The sequence below is a fragment of the Chionomys nivalis genome, chromosome 5 (genome assembly GCF_950005125.1).
Source record: "Chionomys nivalis chromosome 5, mChiNiv1.1, whole genome shotgun sequence".
Taxonomy (NCBI): Eukaryota; Metazoa; Chordata; class Mammalia; order Rodentia; family Cricetidae; genus Chionomys; species Chionomys nivalis.
Window position 1 is genome coordinate 90,944,788 of NC_080090.1, and position 25,987 is coordinate 90,970,774.

Genomic DNA, 25,987 nt, shown 5'->3' on the forward strand with positions numbered 1-25,987 from the left:
AGGCCCTTGCCTGTGTCCTAGTTGGCTTTCTGTTGCTCTGATAAAGCAGTGACTACAGCAAACTGGGGAGTGCAGAGCTCATTTCATCTTACAGCGTACAGTCCTCCAAGATGGGCGTCAGGGCAGGAACTTGAGGCAGAGTTGAAGCAGAGGCCATGGGAGAATGAGTGCTGCCTGCTTGTTTGCTTTCCATGGCTTGCTCAGCCCTCTTTCTATTTTTCAAGGTTTCTTAATTTATGAATTTGTGTGCTTTGTCTGCATGTATGCACATCAGAGGAGGCACTGCATTGCTTGGAACTACAGTTATAGACATTGCTGAATCAACATGTGGGTGCTAGCATTTGAACTCACAACCTCTGGGAACACAACCAGTGCTCTCAACCTCTGAGCTGTCTTATCTCTCCAGCTCCCCAGTCTGCTTTCTTGTACAACTCAGGACCATCTACCCAGGGGTCGTTCTACCTACAGTTGGCTTGGCCCTCTCACACCCATTATTACATCAGGAAGATGCCCACAGACTTGTGTCCAGTCCAGTCAGACATAAACATTTTATCAGTCAAGGTTTCCTCTTCTCAGATGACCCCAGCTTGGTGTCAGGTTGACAAAAACTAAGCAGTTCACCAGGCAAGTCAGGTGACCTAAGTTCGATCCCCAGGTCCCATGTAAGTGCAGAGGAAGAGAACAGACCCCATGAAGTTGTCCATATATAAAAACCACAGCAATCAATAATGAAACTTAAAAGGTAAATAAGTATAGCAATTTTATTAAAGAGAAGAAAAAAAGAAAGGGCAGTTTAGGTGCAGACCTGAGCAGCCCGCTGAAGCTTCATAAGTAGATTCCTGAGCCCAGTTCTTCAGTGTGAGATGTGAACACCTTCTCTGAAGCACAGCACTGACAGGAAGCAGAGCCTGGTCCAAGGGATCCTTATTTTAAAGAGTTCTCAGATCAAATGGGCTGGAGATTCAGTTTGTCAGTGCTTTCTCTGCAAGCATGGGGGCCTGAGCAGAGAACAAGCAAAAAGAGCAAAGAATGGTGGGAATGTTTCCTACCACAGTGCTGGAATCAGAGATGGTCTTCTTCCTCCTGACCCTCCTCCTCCTGACCCTCCTCCTCCTGACCCTCCTCCTCCTGACCCTCCTCCTCCTGATCCTCCTCCTGACCCTACTCCTCATCCACCTCCTCCTGACCCTCCTCCTCCTGACCCTCCTCCTTCTGACCCTTTTCCTCCTCATCCACCTCCTCCTGACCCTCCTCCTCCTGACCCTCCTCCTTCTGACCCTCCTCCTCCTCCTGACCCTCCTCCTCCTGACCCTCCTCTTCCTGACCCTCCTCCTCCTGACCCTGCTCCTCCTGACCCTCCTCCTGACCCTGCTCCTTCTGACCCTCCTCCTGACCCTCCTCCCCTGACCCTCCTCCTCCTGACCCTTCTCCTCCTGACCCTCCTCCTTCGGACCCTTCTCCTCATTCTGCCCCAAACTTTCCTTCTTCTCTTCCTTTTCTTTCTTCCTTTCTTAATTTTCCATTCTTTTTCTTCCTTTCTCCCTTCCTTTTTTTCTCTTTCATTTTTTCTCTTCTTCGTATCTTTCTCCTAACTGTCCTTCTATTCCTCCTGACCCTCTTCCCTTTCTGCCCCTCTTTACTTTCTTATGTTGTTTACTTTCTTTCTTTCTTTCTTTCTTTCTTTCTTTCTTTCTTTCTTTCTTTCTCTCTCTCTCTCTCTCTCTCTCTCTCTTTTTCTTTCTTTCTTTCTCTTTCTCTCTTTCTTGCTTGGTTTCTCTTCTTCTCTTCCTCCTCATCCTTCTTTTTTCTTCCCTTTGTCTTCTCCTTTCTTCTCCTTTTTCTTTTTCTCATTCTCCTTAGGGTTTCACTGTGTAGCCCTGGCTGGACTGGGACTCACTCTGCACACCAGGCTGATCTTACATTAACAGACATCTGTCCACATCTGCCTCCTGAGTGCTGAGATAAGGGCATGAGCTTCCGTGACTCACCCTGTGGGGCATTTGTAACTCAGTCATTAATTGTGTCCCTTGATGTCACTCTTCCCCACAGCCCATCTTGTTCTTTAACCGACAGCCTGGCCTTTCAGACTGAGCAGCAGCAGGAGACAGCAGTTGTGCCCTCTTCCCCCGTCTCAGCCTACCAGAGAGTCTGGGCAGCCTTTGCTAGCCAGTCTAGGGCAGAAAGGGATGCCTTCCTGCAAGATGTGTTCCCAGAAGGATTTCTCTGGGGCGTGTCTACGGGAGCCTTTAGTGTGGAAGGAGCCTGGGCAGAAGGCAGCAGAGGACCGAGCATCTGGGACCGCTACAGTGACCTGAACGCTGCCAAGGGCCAAGCGACAGCAAAGGTGGCCAGTGACAGTTACCACAAACCAGCCTCCGATGTGGCCCTGCTCCGAGGCCTCAGGGCTGGGGTGTACAAATTCTCCATCTCCTGGTCCCGGCTGTTCCCCACTGGGCAGAAGAGCAGCCCCAACCTGCAAGGTGTCGCCTACTACAACAGACTGATAGACAGCCTGCTGGACTCCCACATCGAGCCCATGGCTACGCTGTTCCACTGGGACCTGCCCCAGGCCCTGCAGGACCAAGGCGGGTGGCAGAACGAGAGTGTGGTGGATGCCTTCCTGGACTATGCAGCCTTCTGCTTCTCCACTTTTGGGGACCGTGTGAAGCTGTGGGTGACCTTCCACGAGCCATGGGTGATAAGCTATGCAGGCTATGGCACTGGGCAGCACCCACCAGGCATCTCTGACCCGGGAGTGGCTTCTTTTAAGGTACTTCCTCCCATCCCTCAACTCCTGTCAATTAGAAGACACAGCAGGCTGTGGTCTCCCAGCCCTGGGAAGAAAAAACGAGAGGGAAGGATAAGCAGGTGGTGTTAGTGTTGTCTTACACCCAGGCTGCTACTGAACTCCTTCTGTAACTGAGGATGACCTTGAACTCCTGACCTCTTGTTTTTCTGAGAGCTGGGGTCACAGGCATCTCCCACCAAGCCTGTGTTTTAAACAGGGATGAGAATTAGAACTAGGGCTTCTTCTGTAACAGGCGAGCACTCAGCCAACTGAGCCACACCCTCAGGCCTGGTCAAGGCTCCTGGACCTCAAAGACCAGTTCCGGGTTAGGAGGATTTTCCTCAGCTGTAGAGCTCTTTCCTAGCACACACGTAGCCTGGGTTCAGTCCCCACTTTCATGGTGCTGCGATGACAAACATGTGCTGCCCGTGCCCAGTTTTATTGGGTAGACCCAGGACTCTGCATTTCAGGAACGTACTTCTGTTCATATGACTCAGCTGTAGTTTATTTGCATTGGTTTATTGAGATGGGTCTCAGTTTGTAGCTCAAGCTAACATGAAACACACAGTTTTCAGTCTTCAGCACACAAATCATCCTGTCTCGACCTCTAAAGTACAGACTGAGCCATCACAGCTGGCTTTGGTAAGCTTTTGTTATTTTTGAGAAGTTCCTGAGTGTTTATAGTGTCTCCTGTGATATTTTATATGTATTGTATACAGGCTGAGAACGTCTTCATTTCTCCTCACGTCTGTAGCAGTTCCTTTTCTAAGTGCTAGGACAATACACCTGTCGAAAGCACTTACAGACTTTGTGGTGGTGGCATGCAACTTTAATCCCAGTAATCAGGGGGCAGAGGCAGGCAGATCTCTGAGTTCAAGGCCACCATGATCTATAGGACAGCCAGGGCTACACAGAGAAACCCAGTCTTGAAATACAAAGAATACCACCACGAAAATCACTTGGGGGAAAGAGGGTTTCTTTGCCTAACGGTTCTAAGCTGCAGTCCTCCATAGCAGAAAAGACATGGCCTTGAACTTGCTATGCAGACAAGGATGGACGAGCAATCCTCTTGCTCCACGTCAGGAGTTCTGTCAGTACAGGCTTGCACCACCATGCCAGGCTCATTAGTGCAGGAAATGGAGCCCCGGGTTTTGTGAATAGGAGGCTGTCTACCAATCCTGCCACGTCCCAGACCCATTGCTGGTTCTGCTGACTTCAGCAGGGACTTGTTCACACTTCTCACTTGCTGGTGCCACTGTTGACATTATTTTCCTCGTTTTTTCCTCCCGAGGTGGCCCACTTGATCCTCAAGGCGCACGCCAGAACTTGGCATCACTACGACCTTCACCATCGCCAAGAGCAGCAGGGACGCGTGGGCATCGTGCTCAATTCCGACTGGGCAGAGCCCCTGGATGGGGAGAGTCCCCAGGACCTTGCTGCTGCTGAGCGCTTCCTACAGTTCATGCTGGGCTGGTTCGCTCACCCCATCTTTGTGGATGGGAACTACCCCACCACCCTCCGGGCCCAGATCCAGCAGGTAAACCAGCAGTGTGGGGGTCCTCTGGCCCAACTCCCAGAGTTCACTGCAGCAGAACAGCAGCTCCTGAAGGGCTCTGCGGACTTCCTTGGTCTGTCTCACTACACATCCCGGCTGGTCAGCACCGCTGCGCAGCTGACCTGCATCCCCAGCTATGATAACATCGGAGGCTTCTCCCAGCACGTGGACCCCACGTGGCCCCAGACTGCATCTCCCTGGATCCGGGTGGTGCCCTGGGGCATAAGGAGGCTGCTTCGGTTTGCTTCCATGGAATACACGAAAGGAAGAGTTCCAATCTTCTTGGCTGGGAATGGCATGCCGGTGGGGGAGGGAGAGGATCTCCTTGACGACTCGGTGAGAGTGAACTACTTCAACCTGTACATCAACGAGGTGCTCAAGGGTAAGAAGGTTAACCTGCTGATCCCCAAGTCTTCACAGTTGTGTAACGGGACAGACCAGAGGTTGAACTCAGGCCTTCAGGCTTGCTCAACAAGAGCCTTTACTTCCTAAGCCATTTCAGCCTCTCCAGTCCAGTGTTCTCACTCTTAGTTAATCAGTGTTAATTGAGAGCATGAGGAGCCTGGAACTGTGTACCACAGTAAAGGTGTAGTTGAGTAATGTCATCTTTTCTGAGGAGACTCAGTCCACAGTGGGATACAGCATGGACTGACACTTAGGACAGGACCCCAGCAAACTGACTCCCCTCAGGGCACTGCCCCCTTCGACCCCCATCACCCTCAGCTGCTATCCAGTCTGCATTGCACCTCCCTGTTCTGCAGGTGAGCCGTGCATACATGCTCAGTCGGACCCAATGCATCTTCTTATCTAAGTGGGAAAGGATGGCAAGTGGTTTTCAGCACATCAGTCACTAACCTAGATCAGTTCATGATGGCTGTCACTCACAGAAGCCAGTGAGCAGGGACAGGGATGCTCTCTGCAGAGACTCGACCATCAGAGGAGACAGGGTTAATAGCCTAGCCCAGTCTTCCTTATCTTCTCCAGCCACATTCTATGTATGGAGAGTGGGGAGGTCGGCTTCATACCAGTCTATGCCTCCATATTAGGGACACGTGTAGGCATGGTGGTGCATCCCTTTATTCCCAGCAGCTGGAATCAGAGGCAGGAGGATTGAGAGTTAAGTCATCCTGGAATACTTAATGACAGCTTGTCTTAAAAACAATTAAATAGGCTGGGGGAGGTAGCGTGGTAGAGTTCTTTCCTAGCATCTGACAGTCGTGGGTTCCATCCCCAGCGCTGTGTCCACTAGGGTGTGTGTCCCTGTGACACCAGTGCTCAGGAGGTGGAGGCCATGGGATCAGGAGTTTGTGTTTATCCTCAGCTACACAGAGTTTGAAGCCAGCCTGGGCCACCTTGTTAATATTTTTGTAGTGTGTATGGAGTCAGGCTGGGGTTTGGGTGGGGGTGGCAGCTGTGTTGGGAAATGGTATTTTAAGGCGTAGGACTTTTGTGTATGCTGCATTTGTTTAACTCTGTGAAGCTGTGATTCTTTGCCTGTCTAAAACACGTGATGGTCTAATGAAGAGCTGAATGGCCAACTGGGCGGCAGGAGCAAGGATGGGGGGCTGGCAGGCAGAGAGGATAAATAGAAGGGGAAATGAGGAAGAGCAAGAGCAAGAAGCCATAGAACAAAGAGAGGAGGACACAAGGCTGCAGCGACCCAGCAGCACAGCCAGCCACAGAGGAAAGGAAGACATAAAGAAGTAAGCACAGGAAAGAGCCCAGAGGGAAAAGGTAGTTGGGATAAGGTTTTAAAAGCTGGCTACAAACAATCCAAGGCTGGGCATTCATAAATAAATATAGGTCTCATGTGTGATTTAAATAGGGGTTTTGCTAGTGGCTATTAAAGCCAAAAGAGTAAAAACATTGCACTATCGGCTGCTTTTCTGGAGAACATGAGTTCAAGTCCCATTACCAACATGGCAGCTCACACTGTACTGATTGTTCTGTCTCTTTAAGACACAAGCCATGCCCACTCCCCCTCCCATCCACTGAGGCAGGTGATCTTTAGCTTCTGGCCTGAGCTCTCTCTGTCTTCCATCTTCCTCCTGGAATGGCAACTCTCTCCCCAGTTCTCCCATTCCCCCGCTTCTGTCTCTCCCTCTTCTCTCTTTTTTGGCTCTCTCTTGGAGAGCCGCTTCCATCTCTCCTCATTCCGTCTCTCTGCCACTCTCTCTCCCTCTCCTCCTTTCTGCCCTTTCCCTTCCCTTTCATAACCCCTAAAAAACTGTCCAACTCCACTCTGTATGGTGTGCCTATCCTTCTCTCTCTTACCCACCCCCCACTGCAACATGGAGACCTGTGCCGTCCCTGCCTGCCCAGGGACAAGCCATCTGCCGGCGAGGCCTCATGACAGTCTCTGCCTAGTACCTGCTGCTCCCGCTGCTCACTGCTGGGGGCTTGCACAGTCCCGATACCCACTGTCTGCAGCCGGAGACCAGCCAGCTGCCCACAAGACTTGCAGGGGACCAGCCATCTTCCTGCTGCTTGGTCCCCTGCGCAGTCCCTGCCTGGAACTGGCTGCTTTCCACAGCAAGATGCCAGGGACCCGCAGCAAATCCATTTCACGCACCCCTCTGAAACTCTAGTCCCACAGAACCTGATGCTTTCTTCTGACCTCTGCATGCCCTGCACGTATGTGGTGCACAGACATACATGCAGGGAAAACACCCATGCACATAAAAGTGATTTTCAAATTAAAAAAAAGAGGAAGGAAAACTAAAAAGGATGGCATCCTAAGGAACAACAAATGAGGTTGTCTTCTGGTTTTCCCATGAATTCTCTCTTTCTCTGTCTCTCTCTCTGTCTCTCTGTCTCTCTCTCTCTCTCTCACACACACACACACACACACTCACACAAACATGCATGCACGCACTCGCACAGGGCTGACTTTGTTTTCTCTTTGCAGCCGTCAAGGAGGATTTGGTGGATGTCCGTGCATACGTTGCTCGTTCCCTCATTGATGGCTTCGAAGGACCCCCAGGGTACAGCCTGAGGTTCGGGCTGTACCATGTCAACTTTAGGGACAGCAGCAGGCCGAGAACTGCCAGGAGATCTGCCCACGTCTTCACTGGCATCATTGAAAGGAATGGTTTCCCTGCCAAGGAGCTGAGAAGAACCCCAGTGCCTATGAAAGCAGACTTTTCCTCCAGAGCCACAACCTTCTACAACTCCCCATCTGAGGTGCCCTCCCAGGCTAAAGTCGTGTGGGAGAAGTTCTCCAGACAGCCCAAGTTTGAGAGAGACTTGTTCTATCATGGCACATTCAGAGATGACTTCCTGTGGGGCGTGTCCTCCTCGGCCTATCAAATCGAAGGAGGTTGGGATGCTGACGGCAAAGGACCCAGCATCTGGGACAACTTCACCCACAGCCCGGGAAACACCGTGAAAGACAATGCCACTGCAGACATAGCTTGTGACAGCTATAACAAACTGGATGACGACCTGAACATTCTTCGCGCCCTGAAGGTCAAGGCCTATAGGTTCTCTATCTCCTGGCCTCGCATTTTCCCAACGGGAACAAACAGTTCCGTCAACGAGCACGGTGTCGGTTATTACAACAGGCTGATTGACGGCTTGCTGCAGAGCAACATCTTCCCCATGGTGACACTGTTTCACTGGGACCTGCCCCAGGCCCTCCAGGATATTGGAGGTTGGGAGAACTCTTCTTTGATTGATTTGTTCAACAGCTATGCTGACTTCTGTTTTAAGACCTTTGGTGACAGAGTCAAGTTCTGGATGACCTTTAATGAGCCCTTGTATCTGGCACAGTTCGGCTATGGTTCAGGGGTGTTTCCCCCAAATGTGCAGGACCCCGGCTGGGCACCTTACAGGGTCAGCCACGCACTCATCAAGGCTCATGCTAGAGTCTATCATACTTATGATGAGAAGTACAGGCAGGAGCAGAAGGGGGTCATCTCACTGAACCTCAACACTCACTGGGTGGAACCCAGAGACCCAGGAGTCCTAAGAGATGTGGAAGCTGCCGACCGGATGCTGCAGTTTTCCCTGGGCTGGTTTGCCCACCCCATTTTTAGAAACGGGGACTATCCAGATGTCATGAAATGGCATGTCGGGAACAGGAGTGAACTGCAGCACCTGCCAGGCTCCCGCCTGCCCAGCTTCACAGAGGAGGAGAAGGCGTACATCAGGGGCACCGCTGATGTCTTCTGCCTCAACTCCTACTCGTCCGTGTTTGTGCAGCACAGCACCCCAAGGCTGAACCCACCCAACTATGATGATGACCGCGAGCTGACGGTCAGCGATATGGACTCTTCGTTGACCTCCCCATCAATGCTCCCAGCCGTGCCCTGGGGGATGCGGAGGCTGCTGAACTGGATCAAGGAAGAGTATGGCGACATTCCCATTTACATCACAGAGAATGGACACGGGCTGTACGACCCCTCGCTGGATGACACGGACAGGATATTCTACCACAAAACCTATATCAACGAGGCTCTGAAAGGTCCTCTCACTAAACCTCCACTCTCCCTGTCCTATGCCTCTCTTGTGTCCAGTTTCCCTGTCCTCCGTCTGTCATGTGTCCCATGCTTCGGCAGGCTCTCTCAACATCTCTCTTTTGGGCTTGTGCCAGGGCTCAGCTAGTAAAGTGTTTGTCTTATAAACATGGGGACCAGAGTTCAATTTCCACGGAAAAGTCAGACTTGGTTCATTTATAATCTCTGTGCCGAGGAAGCAGAAAGGGCATTCTTGGTGCTCTCTGGCTGAGCAGCTTGGCCCACTTGGTGAGCTCCAGGTCAATTGAGAGGCTTTAAAAGAAAGTGATATCTAAGAAATGATGTCTGAGGTTGTGTTCTAGCCAACACACACACACACACACACACACACACACACACATTTACATAAAAAGGTATAGTTTTTACTTCTAGAGCAGGGGATGAGGCTCGGTTACTAAACTGCTTGCCCAGAATACACAGCCCCAGTCTCTACTCCCAGCCCTAGAGTGGACAAGGTGCAGCCTGCAATCCCACACTGGAACACTAGGGGCAGGAGGAGCAGAAAAAATCTAGGTTTATTCTTGGGTTCCTGTCTCTAAACGTTTCAAATGATATCAAGAAATTCACACTTGTGTGCTTACTAGCTACGTGGGCTGAGGCTGTTCAACTTGAGGCTTATCCCTTTACCTTAACAAATAACACTTGCTGTAAGGTCATTGAGGCTAAGAAGAGTAAGAATGAAAAGTGGTGGTGGTGGTGGTGCAGGATTTAATCACGCGGCTGGGGATGAAGAGGTAGGCTGAACTCTGAGTACGAGGCCAGCCTGGTCTGCATAGTGTGTTCAGGACAGCCAGGGAGACACAGATACACCCTGCCTCAAAATAGAAAAAAAAATTCCACAAAGACCAATACAAAACAACAAAAAGCAGAAAGTATGAGTGATGAGGTGACATGTCCCTCTCTCAGGAAGCATGTGACTGCACACTTGCGTGGTTTAGCACAGGACATAGCCTGGAGTCCAGTACCAGCACAGGACTGGTTTCTCAAGAGCCCTGCCTACTGGCTAATGGTTTCTTCTGCTCTCTTTGGCATTTCCTAGCCTACAGGCTGGATGGTGTGGACCTTCGAGGGTATATTGCCTGGTCGCTGATGGACAACTTCGAGTGGCTGTCAGGCTACACGGTCAAGTTTGGACTGTATCATGTTGACTTTGACAATGTGACCCGGCCTCGAACAGCAAGAGCCTCGGCAAGCTACTACACAGAGGTCATTACCAACAATGGCATGCCCCTGGCCAAGGAGGACGAGTTTTTGTATGGAGAGTTCTCCAAGGGCTTCATCTGGAGTACATCTACTGCTGCCTATCAGGTGAGGAGTGTGGAGCCATGAGCTCACTTTCCTACTGGGTACTGGGTGCCAAGCATGTGCACAGGACTGGAGGCTCACAAGTCGGAGCCGCTAGTGAACCTGCGCAGACAAGTGAGGATCCAGGTGCTCAGACCCCAAATTCAGTGATATCCCTGTGGGTAAGGTTATCTTGTTCCTTGTCTAGTAGCTGTGGTGTGAGGTTCCTGACACAGGCCACTATGGAGGGAAGTGTTAATTCAGGTTCACAGTTTAAGGCTGAGGGGAATTCCTGACAGCAGCCAGGTGAGGCAGCTGATCACATGACATCTTCAGTCAGGAAGTAGAGAGATGTGGATTCTGGTGCTCAGCTCACTTTCTCAGTTTTATTCGGTAGAGTCCAGCCACTGAATTGTAATTGCCCACATTAATGGTGATTTCTGGGTGTCTGTAGATCTTGTCAAGGACTGAGATGGACATTTGAAGGGACAGATGGATCAGGTAGAGCCATGACAGAAGGTTCAGAAAGAACATGCAAACACATAATCTCCCTGGAGGCTCCATCTGTGCAGACAGCTGACCTAACTGGCTCAGGAGTCAATCCGGGCATTTTCTGATGCTCTGACCTGGGGCTGCTACTGAGTTCACGACAAGGAGGTGAACACAGAACATATGGTGCTGTGATTCTCTTTCCTCAGGAAAAGGAAAGATGAAAGACAGAGGGCAAGGACAGTGCAGGCATGGTGACCCTTTAGAGGGCTTGGTGCTCTGCCTTTCTTCTTTTCTTCCTCCTCCTTTTTTTCCAATTTTTTTGAGACAGGATCTCATACAGTTCAGGCTGGCCTTGAATTTGCAGAGTAGCCCATATTCTTGGATTCTTGACCATTCTGCCTCTATTTCCTCGAATGCTGGGGTTACAGGTGTGCAGCGCTAGGCCTGGTTTCTCAGCGCTAGGCCTGGTTTCTCAGTGCTGGCATGGGATAGCCTGGGATCCACGCATGCTAGACAAGCCTCCACCAGCTGAGTCTCACCCCAGTCTGACTTCCTATCCCTTCGGGCACAGTGGGCTACTCTGTTCCTCTTCCTCCCCAGCTGTTAAGCAGCCATTTCTCTGTGCGACACAGCTGTTTTACACAGCAGCCAACAATTGTCCTCTGGTGTCCTAACTGCCCCTGGAGTGTCACAACTTGTAGGACCTCTCAGTAGTCGGAACTGCACAGCACATGGATGTTCCCAAACAGACATTTCTGTCATTTTACCCTTCAGCCTTCCCACTTTGCATTCCTTAAATAATTATACAGGAGACAGAGTCTTATGTAAACCAACTCACTCTGTAGCCAAGAATGACATTGAACTTCTTACACTCTTGCCTCTACTGTCCAAACCCCAGGCTTACTAGCGTGCCTAAGTACTCTCAGCACACACAGTGCTGGAGATGGAGCCCACAGCCTCATGTATGGCAATCATTGCCTCATCTAACTTCTCCACATCCTCCAACCCCACACTTTGTGTCTTTAAAGCCATGAGTTCATATCCATGCGTCCAATTCATATCTCTAGGGAAATGCTAGCCCTTTCATTTTCCATATTTGCATCTCCTTTCTCCAGTGAAGAACTCTCCGTGCTAATGTATATATATAATCTAGCTCCTGGCCTTTGGTCCTGGCCTCCTCCACCTCCACAGAGATGGTTCCTATGGCAGTTCTCCTATTGACTCCACTCTGACCCTCTCTGAGCCAGCACTAGAATGCCAACACCCTCTCAGCTGTGACGTCATATTTGCTGTCCCACCATATTTGTTGAAATGTTTGAAAGTGAATTACAGATGTGGGACTTATCTACTCACTGACCACCACAGAGGGGCGTTCTCCAAAGTCTTATCGGAAGGGAGTTAGAGAGGAGGAGGAAGGCATAGAAACAGCCATGTACATCTGGACTACAAATACTTTCTCCATACCAGCATCCTTGCAGTAGGCTTGGCTGTAGGTAAGGTAGTAGCAGATGTGAAACTGTTCACTCAGCACCTTTGGTGAGTACCCACCATATGCCAGACCCCACTGCCAGTATTAATTTGTACACTAAAATGCGATACCCTTTCTTAGAACTAGGGATGTGACTCAGTAGGGTACTCGGTTCCTTTGTTACATGTTGTTCAAAGCCAGCTAGGCTATGTGAGGTTCTCTGTTTCTCGTGTGCATTGGCACGTATGCGCGTGTACACACACACACACACACACACATGCACATGTGCCTACACAGCATGGTGATATGGGAAACCAGCACAGTAGCAAGTGCAGTGTGATGCCGCCATGTGTGCAGGGCAACTTTAGTAACTTGGTGCAGGGTGTGCAGAGAAGGCTCCCCAGAGAGCTGCAGAAGGGAATGTATTTGATCAGATGGCTTAGACTACCTCTTGTCATCTTGAGATCGAAGGTGCCTGGAGAGCAGATGGCAAAGGACTCAGTATTTGGGACACATTTTCCCACACACCATTGAAGATTGAGAATGACGACAATGGAGATGTGGCCTGCGACAGTTACCACAAGATTGATGAGGACGTGGTGGCCCTTCAGAACCTGGGTGTGTCCCACTATCGGTTCTCCATCTCCTGGCCTCGAGTCCTCCCAGATGGAACCACCAGGTTCATCAATGAAGCAGGCCTCAACTACTATGTTCGATTAATAGATGCACTGCTGGCTGCTGGCATCACACCACAGGTGAGGGTGGTCCCTGGAGGCAGTGTTTAATATACAAACAAGTGCTGGGATTTTATTTTATTCATTTACTCTATATATTTTAAGGTGTGCTGCCTGCTTCTCATATCTATTTATTTATCAGATATGGTCTTACATATTTATGTATTTATCTACATTTGAGACAAGGTCTCCATTATCCCAGCAGACCTCTTACTCCTTATGCAGCTGAAGATGGTCTTGAACTTCTGTTCTGTATCCCACACCTCATAGTGCTAGACTTACAGGTGTGCACCACCATGCTGCATGGGTGGAAGCCAGGGCTTGCTGCATGCTAGGCAAGACTCTATTGCCAACTCCAGAATTTGTGTGTGTGTGTGTGTGTGTGTGCATCAGAGAAAATCTTTATAGGAGTAACCGCGCTCCTTCCCCCATGTGTATCCTGGAGTTTGAACCTAAATCATCAGGTTTGTTGCAGGCACCTTTACTTGATGAGCCATCACCTTAGCAATAAAATGGTTTTGTAACTTGGATTTTGAATTGTCCGTAGATTCACATGGTGCAGAGTTAGAGAATGAAATGTTTTCTTCCCTGTAGTGGAGAAAGTTCAGAACTCCCTGAACCTTTCCATGTCAGTGTCCTTGCATGTCTCATGTCACTGGATTCCTGAGGAAATGGTGGAGAGAACATTGTTCTGGCTTCCCCCCAGGTGACCATGTACCACTGGGACCTGCCCCAGGCACTGCAAGACATCGGGGGCTGGGAGAACGAGACAATCGTGCAGCTGTTTAAGGAGTATGCAGATGTGCTCTTCCGGAGGCTGGGGGACAAGGTGAAGTTTTGGATGACATTGAATGAGCCCTACGTCGTTGCTGTTCATGGCTATAGCACTGGGATGTATGCTCCAGGTAAATATCCTAGATCCAACTTGACAGCTGTTTGGATAATGACATTCTCAGGACAGTGAAACACCCTGGAATCCAGGTATCAAAAGAAGTCCTGTTGCAGTCCCTACCACCATGGGCCTGGGAAGAGGGCTCAGCTCTAAAGTGCTTACCGTGCAGGCGGGGGTCTGATTTCTTGCTAGAACTCAGGCAAAACATAAAATATACAAACAGAAAAACCAGGTACAGTGACACATTTGTAACCCTAGACCTGGGAAGGCAGAGTCAGGTGACCCTCTGGGGCTCCCATGTCCCTCAGTCCAGCATAGTTTAAGTCCACAAGAGAAGTAGATGGTCTCTCTGTGAATGATACCTGAGGCTGTCCTCTGGTCTCCACCTACAGTCACACATGTCAGCACATGCTCCTGCACACACATGCTCCTGCACACACATACTCCTGCACACAAACATGCTCCTGCACACACATGCTCCTACACACACATGGCCTGCGACCACACACACACACACACACTAAGCTTGAAATGGATTGGGAGGTATTTCTCAAATCACAGATAGATGCATCTTCTGTGGTTCTTAGTTGGCACTTTGATTTGAGCACTTGTTCTTGTGATGTGGTTATTGTCGCCATTGGGTGTGTCCTCCAGTCCTGACCTCACAGTGGTCCCCTAGACCTCTAGGATGTCAACTGAGCATACGTCACAGTAGAAGTCCCACCAGAGGTGGGGACATAAGCCACCATAGATCAAGTACCTTCTCTCAGCCAGAGTGCTGCTGGCTGCTGCCCACAAACAATCCATTCCCTTCTTACAAGCACTCTTTGCTGCCTGTTCTCCTGGGAAAGGCGCTATGAGGCTGACTACTGGCTGCCATCCAGTAGGAAGGAGATGTGGGATTGGAGTGCCTGTCTCCCAGGTGTCAAATCCCTCATCCCATACACAGGGAGGATGGTGTTTTCTGCTGACATCCTGTGTGTGTTTCCAGGAATCTCTTCCAGGCCTGGCACGGCTCCATACACTGTAGGCCACAACCTAATAAAGGCTCACGCTGAGGCTTGGCATCTCTACAACGACAAGTACCGTGCCAGCCAGGGAGGAGTGATTTCCATCACCATCAGCAGTGACTGGGCTGAGCCCAGGGATCCCTCCAAGCAGGAGGACGTGGAGGCTGCCAGGAGGCACGTCCAGGTGTGTCCTCTGGGTACCTTCTCTTCTTGACTGTATCCTCTCCCACTGGGCTCGGAAAGAAGTAGATGGAGACCAGGAATCAAAGGTTTAGATCTAAGCCAGTTTTGTTCTTACTTGATTTTGTGATTCTGAAGGGAAATGATAAACTGTTCTGTTCTTCAGGTTTGTCAACTGTGAACTAGATGTTTCTTACTCAGAGGTTCCTGTGACAGAGGGGATGAGTATTAAGAGACTGTTTTTATTATAGAGATCCTTTTTAATTATTTATTTGGTTTTTGGATTCAGGGTTTCTGTATGTGGCCCTGACTGTCCTGGAACTTAATTTGTAGACCAGGCTAACCTAGAATTCACAGAAATCTTCCTGCTTCTTCCTCCAGAGTGCTGGAAGGTGTGTGCCACCACCACCTGATTTATTTAAATTCTGTGTATGCATGTGTGCCCGTGAGTGCAGGAGCCTGTGGAGGTCGGAAAATGGCATCAGATTTCCAGGGAAATGGAAATGGGCACCAAACTCAGGTCCTCTGGAGAACAGCAAGTTCCTTGACTATTGAACCTTCTCTCCAGCCAGAGACTGTGTTTTAAGTCTTAAAAAAAATTGTCTGTGGGTTGGCAAGATGGCTCAGTGCTTGCCAATCTAAGCTTGGTGGCTTAAATTCTATTCTCAGAACCCATGTAAAGAAGGAAAGAGGCCTGGCAGTGGTGGCACACGCCTTCAACCCAGCACCTAAGAAGCAGAGACAGGAAGATCTCTGTGAGTTTGATGCTAGCCTGGTCTGCACAGTGAGTTCTAGGAAAGTCACCAAAGCTACAGAGAAGCCCTTTCTTGGGCTGAAAAAATAAGGAAGGAGAGGCAGCTGTAGAGAGGGCTCATCAGGTAGGAGCACTAGGCTGCTTCCAGGGGCCGTAAGTTCAATTCCCGAGTCACGTGGTGGTTCACCAGCATCTGTAGTGTGACCTGATGCCCTCTTCTCACAGAAAGGAATACACCAGATAGAGCACTCACACACATTTTAAAAAATACGGGAAAGAAATTAGTTCTTCTCTAGGACTGAAGAGATGGCTCCTCAGTTAAGAACACTGTCTGCTCTTCCAGAGGACCTGGGATCAATTCTCAGCACTCACAAGGCAGCTCACAGGGTCTGTAACTCACAGAGATATACATGCAGGTAAACACCAATGTACATAAAATACAACTGAATGAACTTAAAAATAAGGAAGGCTGGAGAAAAGAGACTCCACAGAGTTGTCTTCTGACCTCCACCATGGCACCCACCTCCACTCCACCTCATACACAGAGATGCGCACACCACAGCTGCTGCTGCCACCACCACCGCCACCACTAATGATGATGATAATTTAACAAGGAAATTCATTGGTTGTGTGCTTGCTTAGCATGCATGGAACCTGAGGTTCTATCTCATCTATGCATGAGCCTGGTGGTGGTGACGCGTGCCTGTGAGCCTAGCACTTTGGAGGATCGGGAGTGCACGGGCATCCTTGGCTGCATAGCAAGTCTGAGGCATGGCTGTGCTGCAGGGAGACCTTGTCATGTGTAGGCCTCACTGGATGCAGCACTGACTTGATGCTAATTTCCTCCACTATGACCTCCTGCTTTGCCTACAGTAGCTGTAGCCATCACCTCTGGGTGCCAAGAGTTCCTTAAATTCGGAGGAACTCTAGTGCTCCTCATTTCTAATTCTCAGAAGAAGAATGTGCTTGTACAGCCCCTGGAAGTCTATACTATAGTAAGCAGATGCCAGCAGGAAACAGTCATGTTCAGTGAAGACCCCTGACAGGAGGGAGAGAGTGACCCCGATGGTACAGCTCCCCTAGCCTGCTGGTGCCCGGGAGAGGTGAGATGCCTCCCTCCCATGTCAGTTTCAACAGCGATTTACCCCCACACAGTTCATGGGAGGCTGGTTTGCACACCCCATCTTCAAAAACGGAGATTACCCAGAGGTGATGAAGACACGGATCCTTGAAAGGAGCCTGGCGGAAAACCTCAACAAGTCGAGGTCAGTGCTGTATCCTCAGCGGGGAGTGAGCGGTGTGAGTGTCAGTGCCAGGAAGGTCACCGTGCCTAGAACTTGCGTCCTTGCTATGAAGATGGCGTGTAATAGCATCTGTAAAACTCAGGAAGACGCTTATGGTCTCCCATCACCTCTGACTCTTACAATCTTCCCACTTCCTCTTTGCACATAGTTCTCAAGGGGAGGGCGGGTTCTAGGTGACACCCATTCATGAGAGTGCTGCAAAGTCTCCCCCTCTGCACCTTGTCCAGTTGTGGCTCTCTGTTAATCCCATCTAGTGCAGGAAGAGCGTTTTCTGATGAGATCGAGTGAGCCACTGATATATGGATGGGGCTTTTTGTTTGTTTTGATTTTTATTTTTGAAATAGACGGAAACAAAATTGGGTGAGCAAGGGAGGTGGGGAGGGTAGAGCTGGAGGAGGGGAAACATTCAAAACATTTTGTAGGACAAAAATTTTTTTATAATAAAATTTATTTATTATGTATTCAGTGTTCTGTTTGCATGCATGCCTACACACTAGAAGAGGGTATCAGATCTCATTCTAGATGGTTGTGAGCCACAAGGTGGTTTGTCAGAATTGAACTCTGGACCATAGGAAGAGCAGACAGTGGTCTTGACCTCTAAGCCTTCTCTCCAGCCCAAGAAAGAAGTTTTTTAATTAAAACAAAAGAAAACTGAGCTCAATCCTGGCACAGGAATATGCCTGGTGAGACAGTCACTATTATTGTTATTGTCCTCCAGGAGAGCCGCACAAACTGTCTCAAGGTAATCGAGTAATAAGCAACTCCATTGCCTTGCTCAAGAACTGGTTCCCCAGTTTGCTTACTTGGTCTGTTTATCACCTTGAGAGAAATCTACTGCTTGGGGACTGTCAGGCACGTGCTTTTTGTCTTTTGGCCAGCAGATGGCAGTGGTTGACAACAGGGCATCCATGTTTACCTGCTCTGCTCTCTTCCTGGGAGCAGCAGCTGGAAGTTATGGTTTCCAAGGTGCTCTAAATACTAAAGAGAGTAATAAAGGTCGGGGCCAGAGTGCTCCACCACCAAAGTGATGTTCAGAACAAGGCTGCCTATCTTCAAAACCCAAATCCACAAAACCTTTCCACAAAAGGATCCAAGAGATGGCTCCTGGCCTTTCGGGGAAAGACTCAAAAGCCCAGCTCTAGCTCAGCTGTCTGGCAGAGGATGATAGGAATTCAGCAGACATCCATTCCTAATAGCCTTGGACTCTGCCTCCCAAATCTGCCTTCTACCACAAAATTGTAGTTCTTACCTTGTAGCACGCACCTGGCCTATGTAGAGCGGTCCCGATGGGCAAGGCTGTGCCACTGTGTCTGATGTAGCAGTCTGCTAGTGGGCATTCTGGACCCTGCACACAGCTGTGTCAGCAGCTACTGCACACCAGGGTCAGAACTAAGTGGTATTGTCCATAGGCAGAGCCTAGCTACTCCAGGTGCTGACAGCCAGCGGGAAGGTGACCTGGCATGGGATTCGAGTCCTCAGTTTCCTCAGAACAGAGAAAAGTCCAAAGACCAGGAGGATGGTCGAGCTGGGGGTTTCAAGCCAAGGCAAGGTGTTGGAGGGCTGGGCCCCAGAACTAGAAGTTGGGGCAGCAGAAGTTGCTGTGTCTCAGGGCTACGAGTCAGACAGAGGAAGACTAAGCAGAATACATACAGCAGAGTTGAAAGGAGCCTGCTGCAGGGCAGGGCCACATGGAAGCTGGACAGGGACATGGCCTTGAGGTCATAGCTGAGGAGCCATTACAGACTCCAGAGAGAGAAGCAAGGGTTGAGAACACAGTTCAGTGTAATAATCAGACACGAAAGTCCACAATCCAACATTCAGTTATCAAAACTTCCCCGTTAGTAAGACAGACAGCAGAGGACACCTGAATGAAGCAAGCCCAGGAAAAGAGAGGAGCAAAGTGTGAGCTGGGAGGACACGAATGGCAAAGACTAAATTAAGCGCATAAAGGAATAGTTAAATTACCTCAGATGCAGGCTTGGTTGTCAAACCTATCTTACATAATAAAACTCAGAATGTCGGAAGGTAATGGGGCGGGCGTGGGGGACAGCCCGTAGGGAGTGTACCCAGCACAGTGAGACCAGTGTGCAGGGGGCTCTTTGGGGAGGAGAAGGGATGGAGCAGCAGGCAGGAGCATCACCTGCAGAGCTTCCCTTTGTGGAGCTGCTCTAGTGATAACACGTGTCTGGATTCTGAGTACCCCTACCCTGTGCAGACAGTCTCTCCTCAAAGTGTGATTCCTCCTGATTCTTCCCCTGATGGCTCCCTCTTCCCAGGCTCCCTGAATTTACAGAGAGCGAGAAGAAGAGGATCAACGGCACCTTTGACTTTTTCGGGTTCAACCACTACACCACTGTCCTGGCCTACAATCTCGACTATCCTGCTGACATCTCTTCCTTTGATGCAGACAGGTGAGACAAACAACATGATACCTAAGTAGGCAAGTGTCGTTTGCCTAGCGTGTAATCAGGTCTGTCTGTCCTCAGAACATACCTGGTGGTCTGTATACCAGGGTTTGCTTGATGGCTACAGCACGTGACAGTCATGTGACATTGCATCTCCCAGCTGCTTTCCCTAACACATATCCTTGGCTTCTTTTTCAACACAAAGGCCAAACTATTATATCTGTGCTATATAAATAGTACAAATGCATGGAGGAAACACTGAGAAACCAGAATAAGATATTCTTGCATGAAGCTGGGGAGAGGGTTTAGTGGTCAAGAACACTGGCTGCTCTTCCAGAGGTCCTGAGTTCAGATCACAGCAACTACATGGGGACTCACTCTCTGATGGGAGCATTTACTTTCACCAGGAAACATGTGGAGCTGTTCATGTTACTGTGAGGTACCCTATGTGACAGAGGGTTAGATGTCACAACCGGGCCATCCTCTGGGTTTATAAACTAGGTATCTTTACCTTGTGAACTTGCAGGGGTGTTGCCACTACTGCAGACAGCTCTTGGCCAGACTCTGGCTCCTTCTGGCTGAAGATGACCCCTTTTGGCTTCCGGAGGATCTTGAACTGGCTGAAGGAAGAATACAACAACCCTCCAATATATATCACAGAGAACGGGGTGACCAGACGAGGGGACCCAGAACTCAATGATACCGACAGGATCTACTACCTCCGCAGCTACATCAATGAAGCCCTCAAAGGTAAGAGCTCCCACCTCACTGCCTGGCCCCAGTGAGCCCCTTCTTTGCTGGAGCATAGGTGTCTGCAGGACGGCAGTCTGGTCCCTCAGGGACACTAATGACAAGGCCCATTGCTCGGAGGCGTTTGAGCATTTGTTTGAGGCTAGAATCAGAGGTCTTTTCCTTCCTAGACTCATCTACACACAGCAAGTAAACCCAGTTTCCTGAACTGGCCTGAGTTGTTCCTGACCTGAGTCCTCTGCAACCTTAGTCTTTCTTGCTGTTTGGCATCTCTGCACATTGCTTTTCTCTGTGAGCAGGCAAGAGTTGTCTGGTGGCTCTAGAGCCTTTTGTTTGCAAGGTAGAAGGACTGGGGTGGTAGCTCAGGTGGGAAAGTGCTCACTGTACAACCGTGAGCCCTGGGTTCAATCCCAGACACTGTGAGGAAAGCTGGGCGTGGTGGTGGGTGCTTGTAATCCCAGCACTGGGGAGGGAGATAATGGAGGATCCTTGGGTCTCTTTGCCTGACAGCCTAGCTACTTGTCTCAAAGAACAAAGTGGACACAGCTCCTGTGGCTCACCTCTGGCCTCTACATGCACCACACACAGCACTCATATGAACACATAGCTACAAACTATGTGATATACATATTATGTATATATATAGTATACACACATATACATATATATTATGTATATACATATACATGTGTGTGTGCATGTAAAGCCCGGGCTCCTCTACATTCAAGGGAACATATGGGAAGTCTTAACTATGGCTCAGATCTTTTGCTTCTAAACACTCCTGCTTCTCCATGGGTATTTCAAGGTCCTGACTCAGACCAATCCACGAGCTACAGAAGAAAGCTGTGGGGTTAGCTCAGGCCATCCTAGTTCCATTCAGAACTGAGCCTTTCTAGAAAGATACCAATGGTCCCACATGTCCACTGTAGAGAACCTGCTAGCACACAGGAAGGGTTCAGAGTTGGAACTCACACTCTACAAAGCAGAATAATAGAGACATCTATGAGCCCGGCTTCAGGAGACCTGGCACACAGGTGTCTTGATGTGAGTGTTCACACCCAGCATCTTTTTTAGCTGCTGTGCAGGATGAGGTCGACCTTCGAGGATACACGGTATGGAGTGTGATGGACAACTTCGAATGGTTCACAGGCTTTACAGAGAGGTTTGGTCTGCACTTTGTGAACCGCTCGGAGCCTTCTCTGCCAAGGATCCCTAAGGCATCAGCCAAGTTCTATGCCTCTGTAGCGCGCTGCAATGGCTTTCCTGACCCTGCACAAGGACCTCACCCTTGTCTCCAGCAACCAGAGGGTAGGTGGCGCTGGGAGGGACCAACACTGTGTGGTCAAGGGTGAGAGGGAGCTGCTCTTTCCACCTGCCTTCCTCTAGTTCCTGGCCTTCTCCTGCCCTTCTGTCCCCTCCATTCACAAGCATGCGCTCCAGGCGCCTTTTGGCTGCTGCAGGTCTCTCCAGAGCCTGTCTCACCCTGGGCCCTGCTGTGGGAATGAGCAGAGGTAGATTCCTCCAGTCCTACCTCTCACTCACTGCAGCACCTTCCTTGAGAAGGACAGACGCTTCCAGGCAGTTTCTAGGTCAAGTTTAAGGATTGTATGAATACTCTGGGTAGTACTTGTGGGTGAGTATAAAACAGAAATGGCTATGACAATACTCAGTGCTATACAAAGAGGGTACAGTTGCCCAGCCCTGCATCTGAGTACCTAGTAAGAGGCAGTAGAATTTGAAGTTCAAGATCATCCATGACTACCTGGCATAATTGAGGTCTCTCTGGGATACATGAGAACAGTCTCAGTTGAATAAAGGATGTGGCAGTGGGGTGGCATAGTGAGATGGCTCATGGTTTTGTAGGGAAAAGCGTTATGGCATGAGTTTAATACTAGGAGCACTAAACTAGAATATTAAGTGGAAATAGAGACCTCCTGAAAATTATTCTCTGTCCATACATGAGCCTCATGGTATGCACATACAAAAACACAACCATGAAGGTGATCCATGCTGACACCACAGCCTTGAGCTTTCTTTTGTTGTGTATGTTTGGGAGGAGGCTACTATGCAGTCTCTTGATCCAGGATCAGCGGGACCTTTCCAGAATGCCAGAGCCTGAGTCCCCATTGTCCTTTCCTAGATGCTGAACCCACTGCCAGCCCTGCGAAGGCAGAAGTGCCCTTCCTGGGGCTGATGCTGGGCATTACAGAAGCACAGACGGCATTGTATGTGCTCTTCGCTCTTCTGCTTTTTGGAGTCTTTAGCTTGGTGTTTCTATTGTACAAATACTGCAAGCGCTCCAAGCAACGGGAAACACAGCCAAGCCAAAGTGAGCTGAGTCCAGTGTCTTCCTTCTGAGGAGTCGCCAGCTCCTCTGTTGTGCAGAGAAGCCCTGTGCCCTGTGCCTGCTAGCACAGACTCCTGACCACAATGGATCTCTTCATCAAGGCTTCCTGCAATGTGGGAGATGGTTTTTATCTTGAAGCTTTCTAAGTTCTCAGTTGAAATGAAAAAGCATCTTCAGTACTAGCAATTTTCCTGTAGACTTCAAGAAGCTTTCCAGGTCCCCTGTGGAAATGAGACCCAACTGTCTAGCGGTTCTGTGTGCTCATTTCAGTGTCTGATGGCAGACTCCAAACTAGATAAGTGCAAGTGAAAAGCAGGTCTAGCTGTGATACTACATGTCTGCCTATAATCCTAGCACTCAGGGGGCTGAGGCAGGAGGTGCTCCAGTTTGATTCCAGCCACAATCACATAGTGAAATCCTGCTTTGGAGTGAAAGGGAGCAGGGACAGGGGGCAGTAGAGGTCAGGGACCCAGATGGTATGATGGAAAAATACTTGCCTATCAAATAGAAAGATCTGGCCTAGCCCCTCACCACCAGTGTTTGGCTAACTTTAAAAGATTGTTATATGGTTAGAGAGATGGTTCAGCAATTAAAAGCACCGGCTGTTATTTTAGAGGACCTGAGTTTGATTCCCAATGCCCACATGACAGCTCATGTAGGAAACTCCAGAACTAGGGGATCCAATGCCCTCTTTTGGCCTCCGTGGAAACCAGGCACTCATTAAAGTATAGACTTATATGCTGGGACACTACACATACAGAAAAATGATGGAGGAGAGTCATCTATGTGTTACTCTCACTGGTTAATAAAGAAACTGCCTTGGCTTTCTGATAGGGCAGGATTTAGATAGGTGGAGAAGACAGAACAGGATGCTGGGTAGAAGGCAGTAAGGCAGACGCGATGAAACTCCGACCAAAGATGTATGTAGGCTAGAATCTTCCTGGTAAGCCACCACCTCGTGGTGCTACACAGATTATTAGAAATGGGTTAATCAAGATGTGAGAGTTAGCCAGTAAGAGGCTAGAGATAATGGGCCAGGCAGTGTTTAAAAGAATACAGTTTCCGTGTAAATTATTTCGGGGCATAAGCTAGCCAGGCGGCCGGGAGCTGGGTAGCAGGAACGCAGCCCGCTGCTCCTTCTACAGAAAAACAATAAAAATTTAAAAGTAAGAATAATTATGTCTGTAGTTGTGTTTCTTACAAGCATTCCTAACCTAAAGTATATAAAGTATATCCCTATCCAGGGAGTTGAAGACATGGCTCAGGAGTTAAGAGTTCTGCCTGCTCTTCCAGAGGACATGGGTGTTGAGTCTCAACATCCATACAGCAGCTAACAAGTGTCTGCAGATTCAATAATCTCTTTTGGTTTCTGTGGTTACTGCATGCAAATGGTACACAAACATACATGCAGGAAAGCACTATCCACATATATTATCTTAAAAATGCTATTCAAAGGTTCCATGACTAGCTTGGCAATCAAGAATTCTTTGGCAAACGCATTCTTTTTCTGTCAGTATGAAAAGTTGCCAAATGGGTTTGATTTTGCATGTTTTGAAAGAGGGCATCACTTTGTACCCCCGGCTTCCTTGGAACTCTATGCAGAAAAAAACTGGTCTTCAATGTAGGGTTAGCTTTTAATTAGGCCCGTGTTTAAAAATATAGGGATTATAGACATGCACTACCATGTGCTAAATGTGGGTGTTTCCAAAACATACTGAGGGCATTCCTTGGGCAGAAAAATTCATGACCAAATGTTATCAACTGGAACTAAAGAGATAGGTCAGCAGTTAAGAGCACTCGCTAGTTTTGCAGAGGTCCTGGGTTCAGCTCCATGCACCCACAATGGCCTATAAGTTATTACCCTTAATCCAGTTCCAGGGACTATGGCCCCTCCTCTGGCTCTGCAAGCATTAGGCAACAAGTAGTACCTTTACATACATTTAAGCAAAGCATTCATACAAATGAATTAAAAATAAATCTTTTTTTTTTTTAAGAACATGAACTCTAAGAGTATTTGCATAGCCAGGCAGTGGTGGCACATGCCTTTAATCCCAGCACTTGGGAGGCTAAGGCAGGCGGTTCTCTACATTCAAAGCCAGCCGGGTCTAGAGTTTCAGGACAGTTGTGACTATACAGAAAAACCCTGTTTCACCCCCATCCCCACCCCCCGAAAGAATATTAGGATATAAAAACTTAGGTTTTGAAGTGGGAAAGATGTCTGTGAGACTTAAGAACTAGAGGATAAAAAGAACCATCCTAGTATCTGACCACATACAAGAAAGGGCTTCTGAGATTGCTCAGCAGTTCAAATCTTACAACCTGAGCTTACACCTAGGATACGTATAGGGGAAGAACTGATTCCCACAAATTATCCTTTGATCTCCTTACTCTCTCCCTCCATTCCTCCCTCCCTATAATGAAAAACAATTTTCAGGAGGCTGAAAAGATTTCTCAGAACTTATGTTGCTCTCGCAGAGGATCTGAGTTTAGTTCAGTTCCATGTCACCTCGGCTCCAGGGGTTCGAAAACTCTCTTCGGGCTTCGGGAGGCATCTACCCACATCATAAAAAACAAACCTTTAAAATTAAAAAAGAAAGATTAAAGGGCAAAATATTCATAGCATATGCTAGTAAAGGGCTTTCTTATGTGCAGAGTTTTTACAATTCAGTAGGAAAAAGACAAGTAAAACTGGAGGACAGTTTCAAAGTACATCAGCATGTCCAGGAGCATTGAAAGTCGACCACCTCACTAGTCATGCTACAGATCTTTAATCCCAGTACTCAGGAGAGGCAGGCAGATCGTGAGTTCAAAGCCTGGCCTATACAGTGAGTCTGTGGTGAGACTTTTTCTCAAACTCCTCCCCCACACCCCACAAAGTCCATATTCACTCAAGATAAACAGTGCAAATAAATTATACATACCAGCCAGGCTGTGGTAACGCACACCTTCAATCCCAGTACTCAGGAGGCAGAGGCAGACAGATCTGTAAGTTCGAGGTCAGCCTGGTCTACAGAGAGTTCCAGGATAGGCTCCACAGATACACAGAGAAACCCTATCTTGAAAAACAAAACAACATTAACAACAACAAAAAACAACAATTACACATCCTTCATTTATAGTGTTGACAAAGATAAAAAAAGGCACAGATGGAGAGGAGTGGGGTCTGATCTCACACACTGAGGGAATTGTAATTTATACAGTCTTTAAAAGAGCTCATTGGTGTAGGAGGTCCTTCTGTCTATCTGTTGCTTTCATTTGTTATTAAAGAAACTGCCATGGCCTGTTGATACGGCAGAACTTAGGTAGACAGGGAAGATGGAACTGAATGCTGGGAGAAAGAAAGACAGAGTCAGGAACATCATGGACCCGACTCTGCCAGAAACAGACATGCTGAAACTTTGCTGATAGGTCACAACCTTGTGGTGATACACAGATTATGAGAAATAGGTTAAATTAATATAAGAGTTAGGCAATAAAAAGTCAGAGCTAATAGGCCAAGCACTGTTC

General features: G+C 48.7%; 1 protein-coding gene across 1 annotated transcript in view; it reads left to right on the forward strand.

The window, feature by feature from the left end:
* The window catches only part of LOC130874817 (lactase/phlorizin hydrolase-like), a 35,915-nt gene extending 13,424 nt beyond the window's left edge, over positions 1–22,491 (forward strand). Inside the window, exons 6-17 of the mRNA XM_057770322.1 lie at positions 2,050–2,770; positions 4,080–4,725; positions 7,252–8,808; positions 9,900–10,168; positions 12,569–12,859; positions 13,545–13,743; positions 14,722–14,924; positions 16,830–16,939; positions 19,255–19,389; positions 19,910–20,133; positions 21,208–21,441; positions 22,274–22,491. Coding sequence (XP_057626305.1) covers positions 2,050–2,770; positions 4,080–4,725; positions 7,252–8,808; positions 9,900–10,168; positions 12,569–12,859; positions 13,545–13,743; positions 14,722–14,924; positions 16,830–16,939; positions 19,255–19,389; positions 19,910–20,133; positions 21,208–21,441; positions 22,274–22,491 — 4,807 coding nt within the window. The remainder of the gene's footprint in view (positions 1–2,049; positions 2,771–4,079; positions 4,726–7,251; positions 8,809–9,899; positions 10,169–12,568; positions 12,860–13,544; positions 13,744–14,721; positions 14,925–16,829; positions 16,940–19,254; positions 19,390–19,909; positions 20,134–21,207; positions 21,442–22,273) is intronic.
* The last annotated feature ends 3,496 nt before the right edge of the window (positions 22,492–25,987 follow it).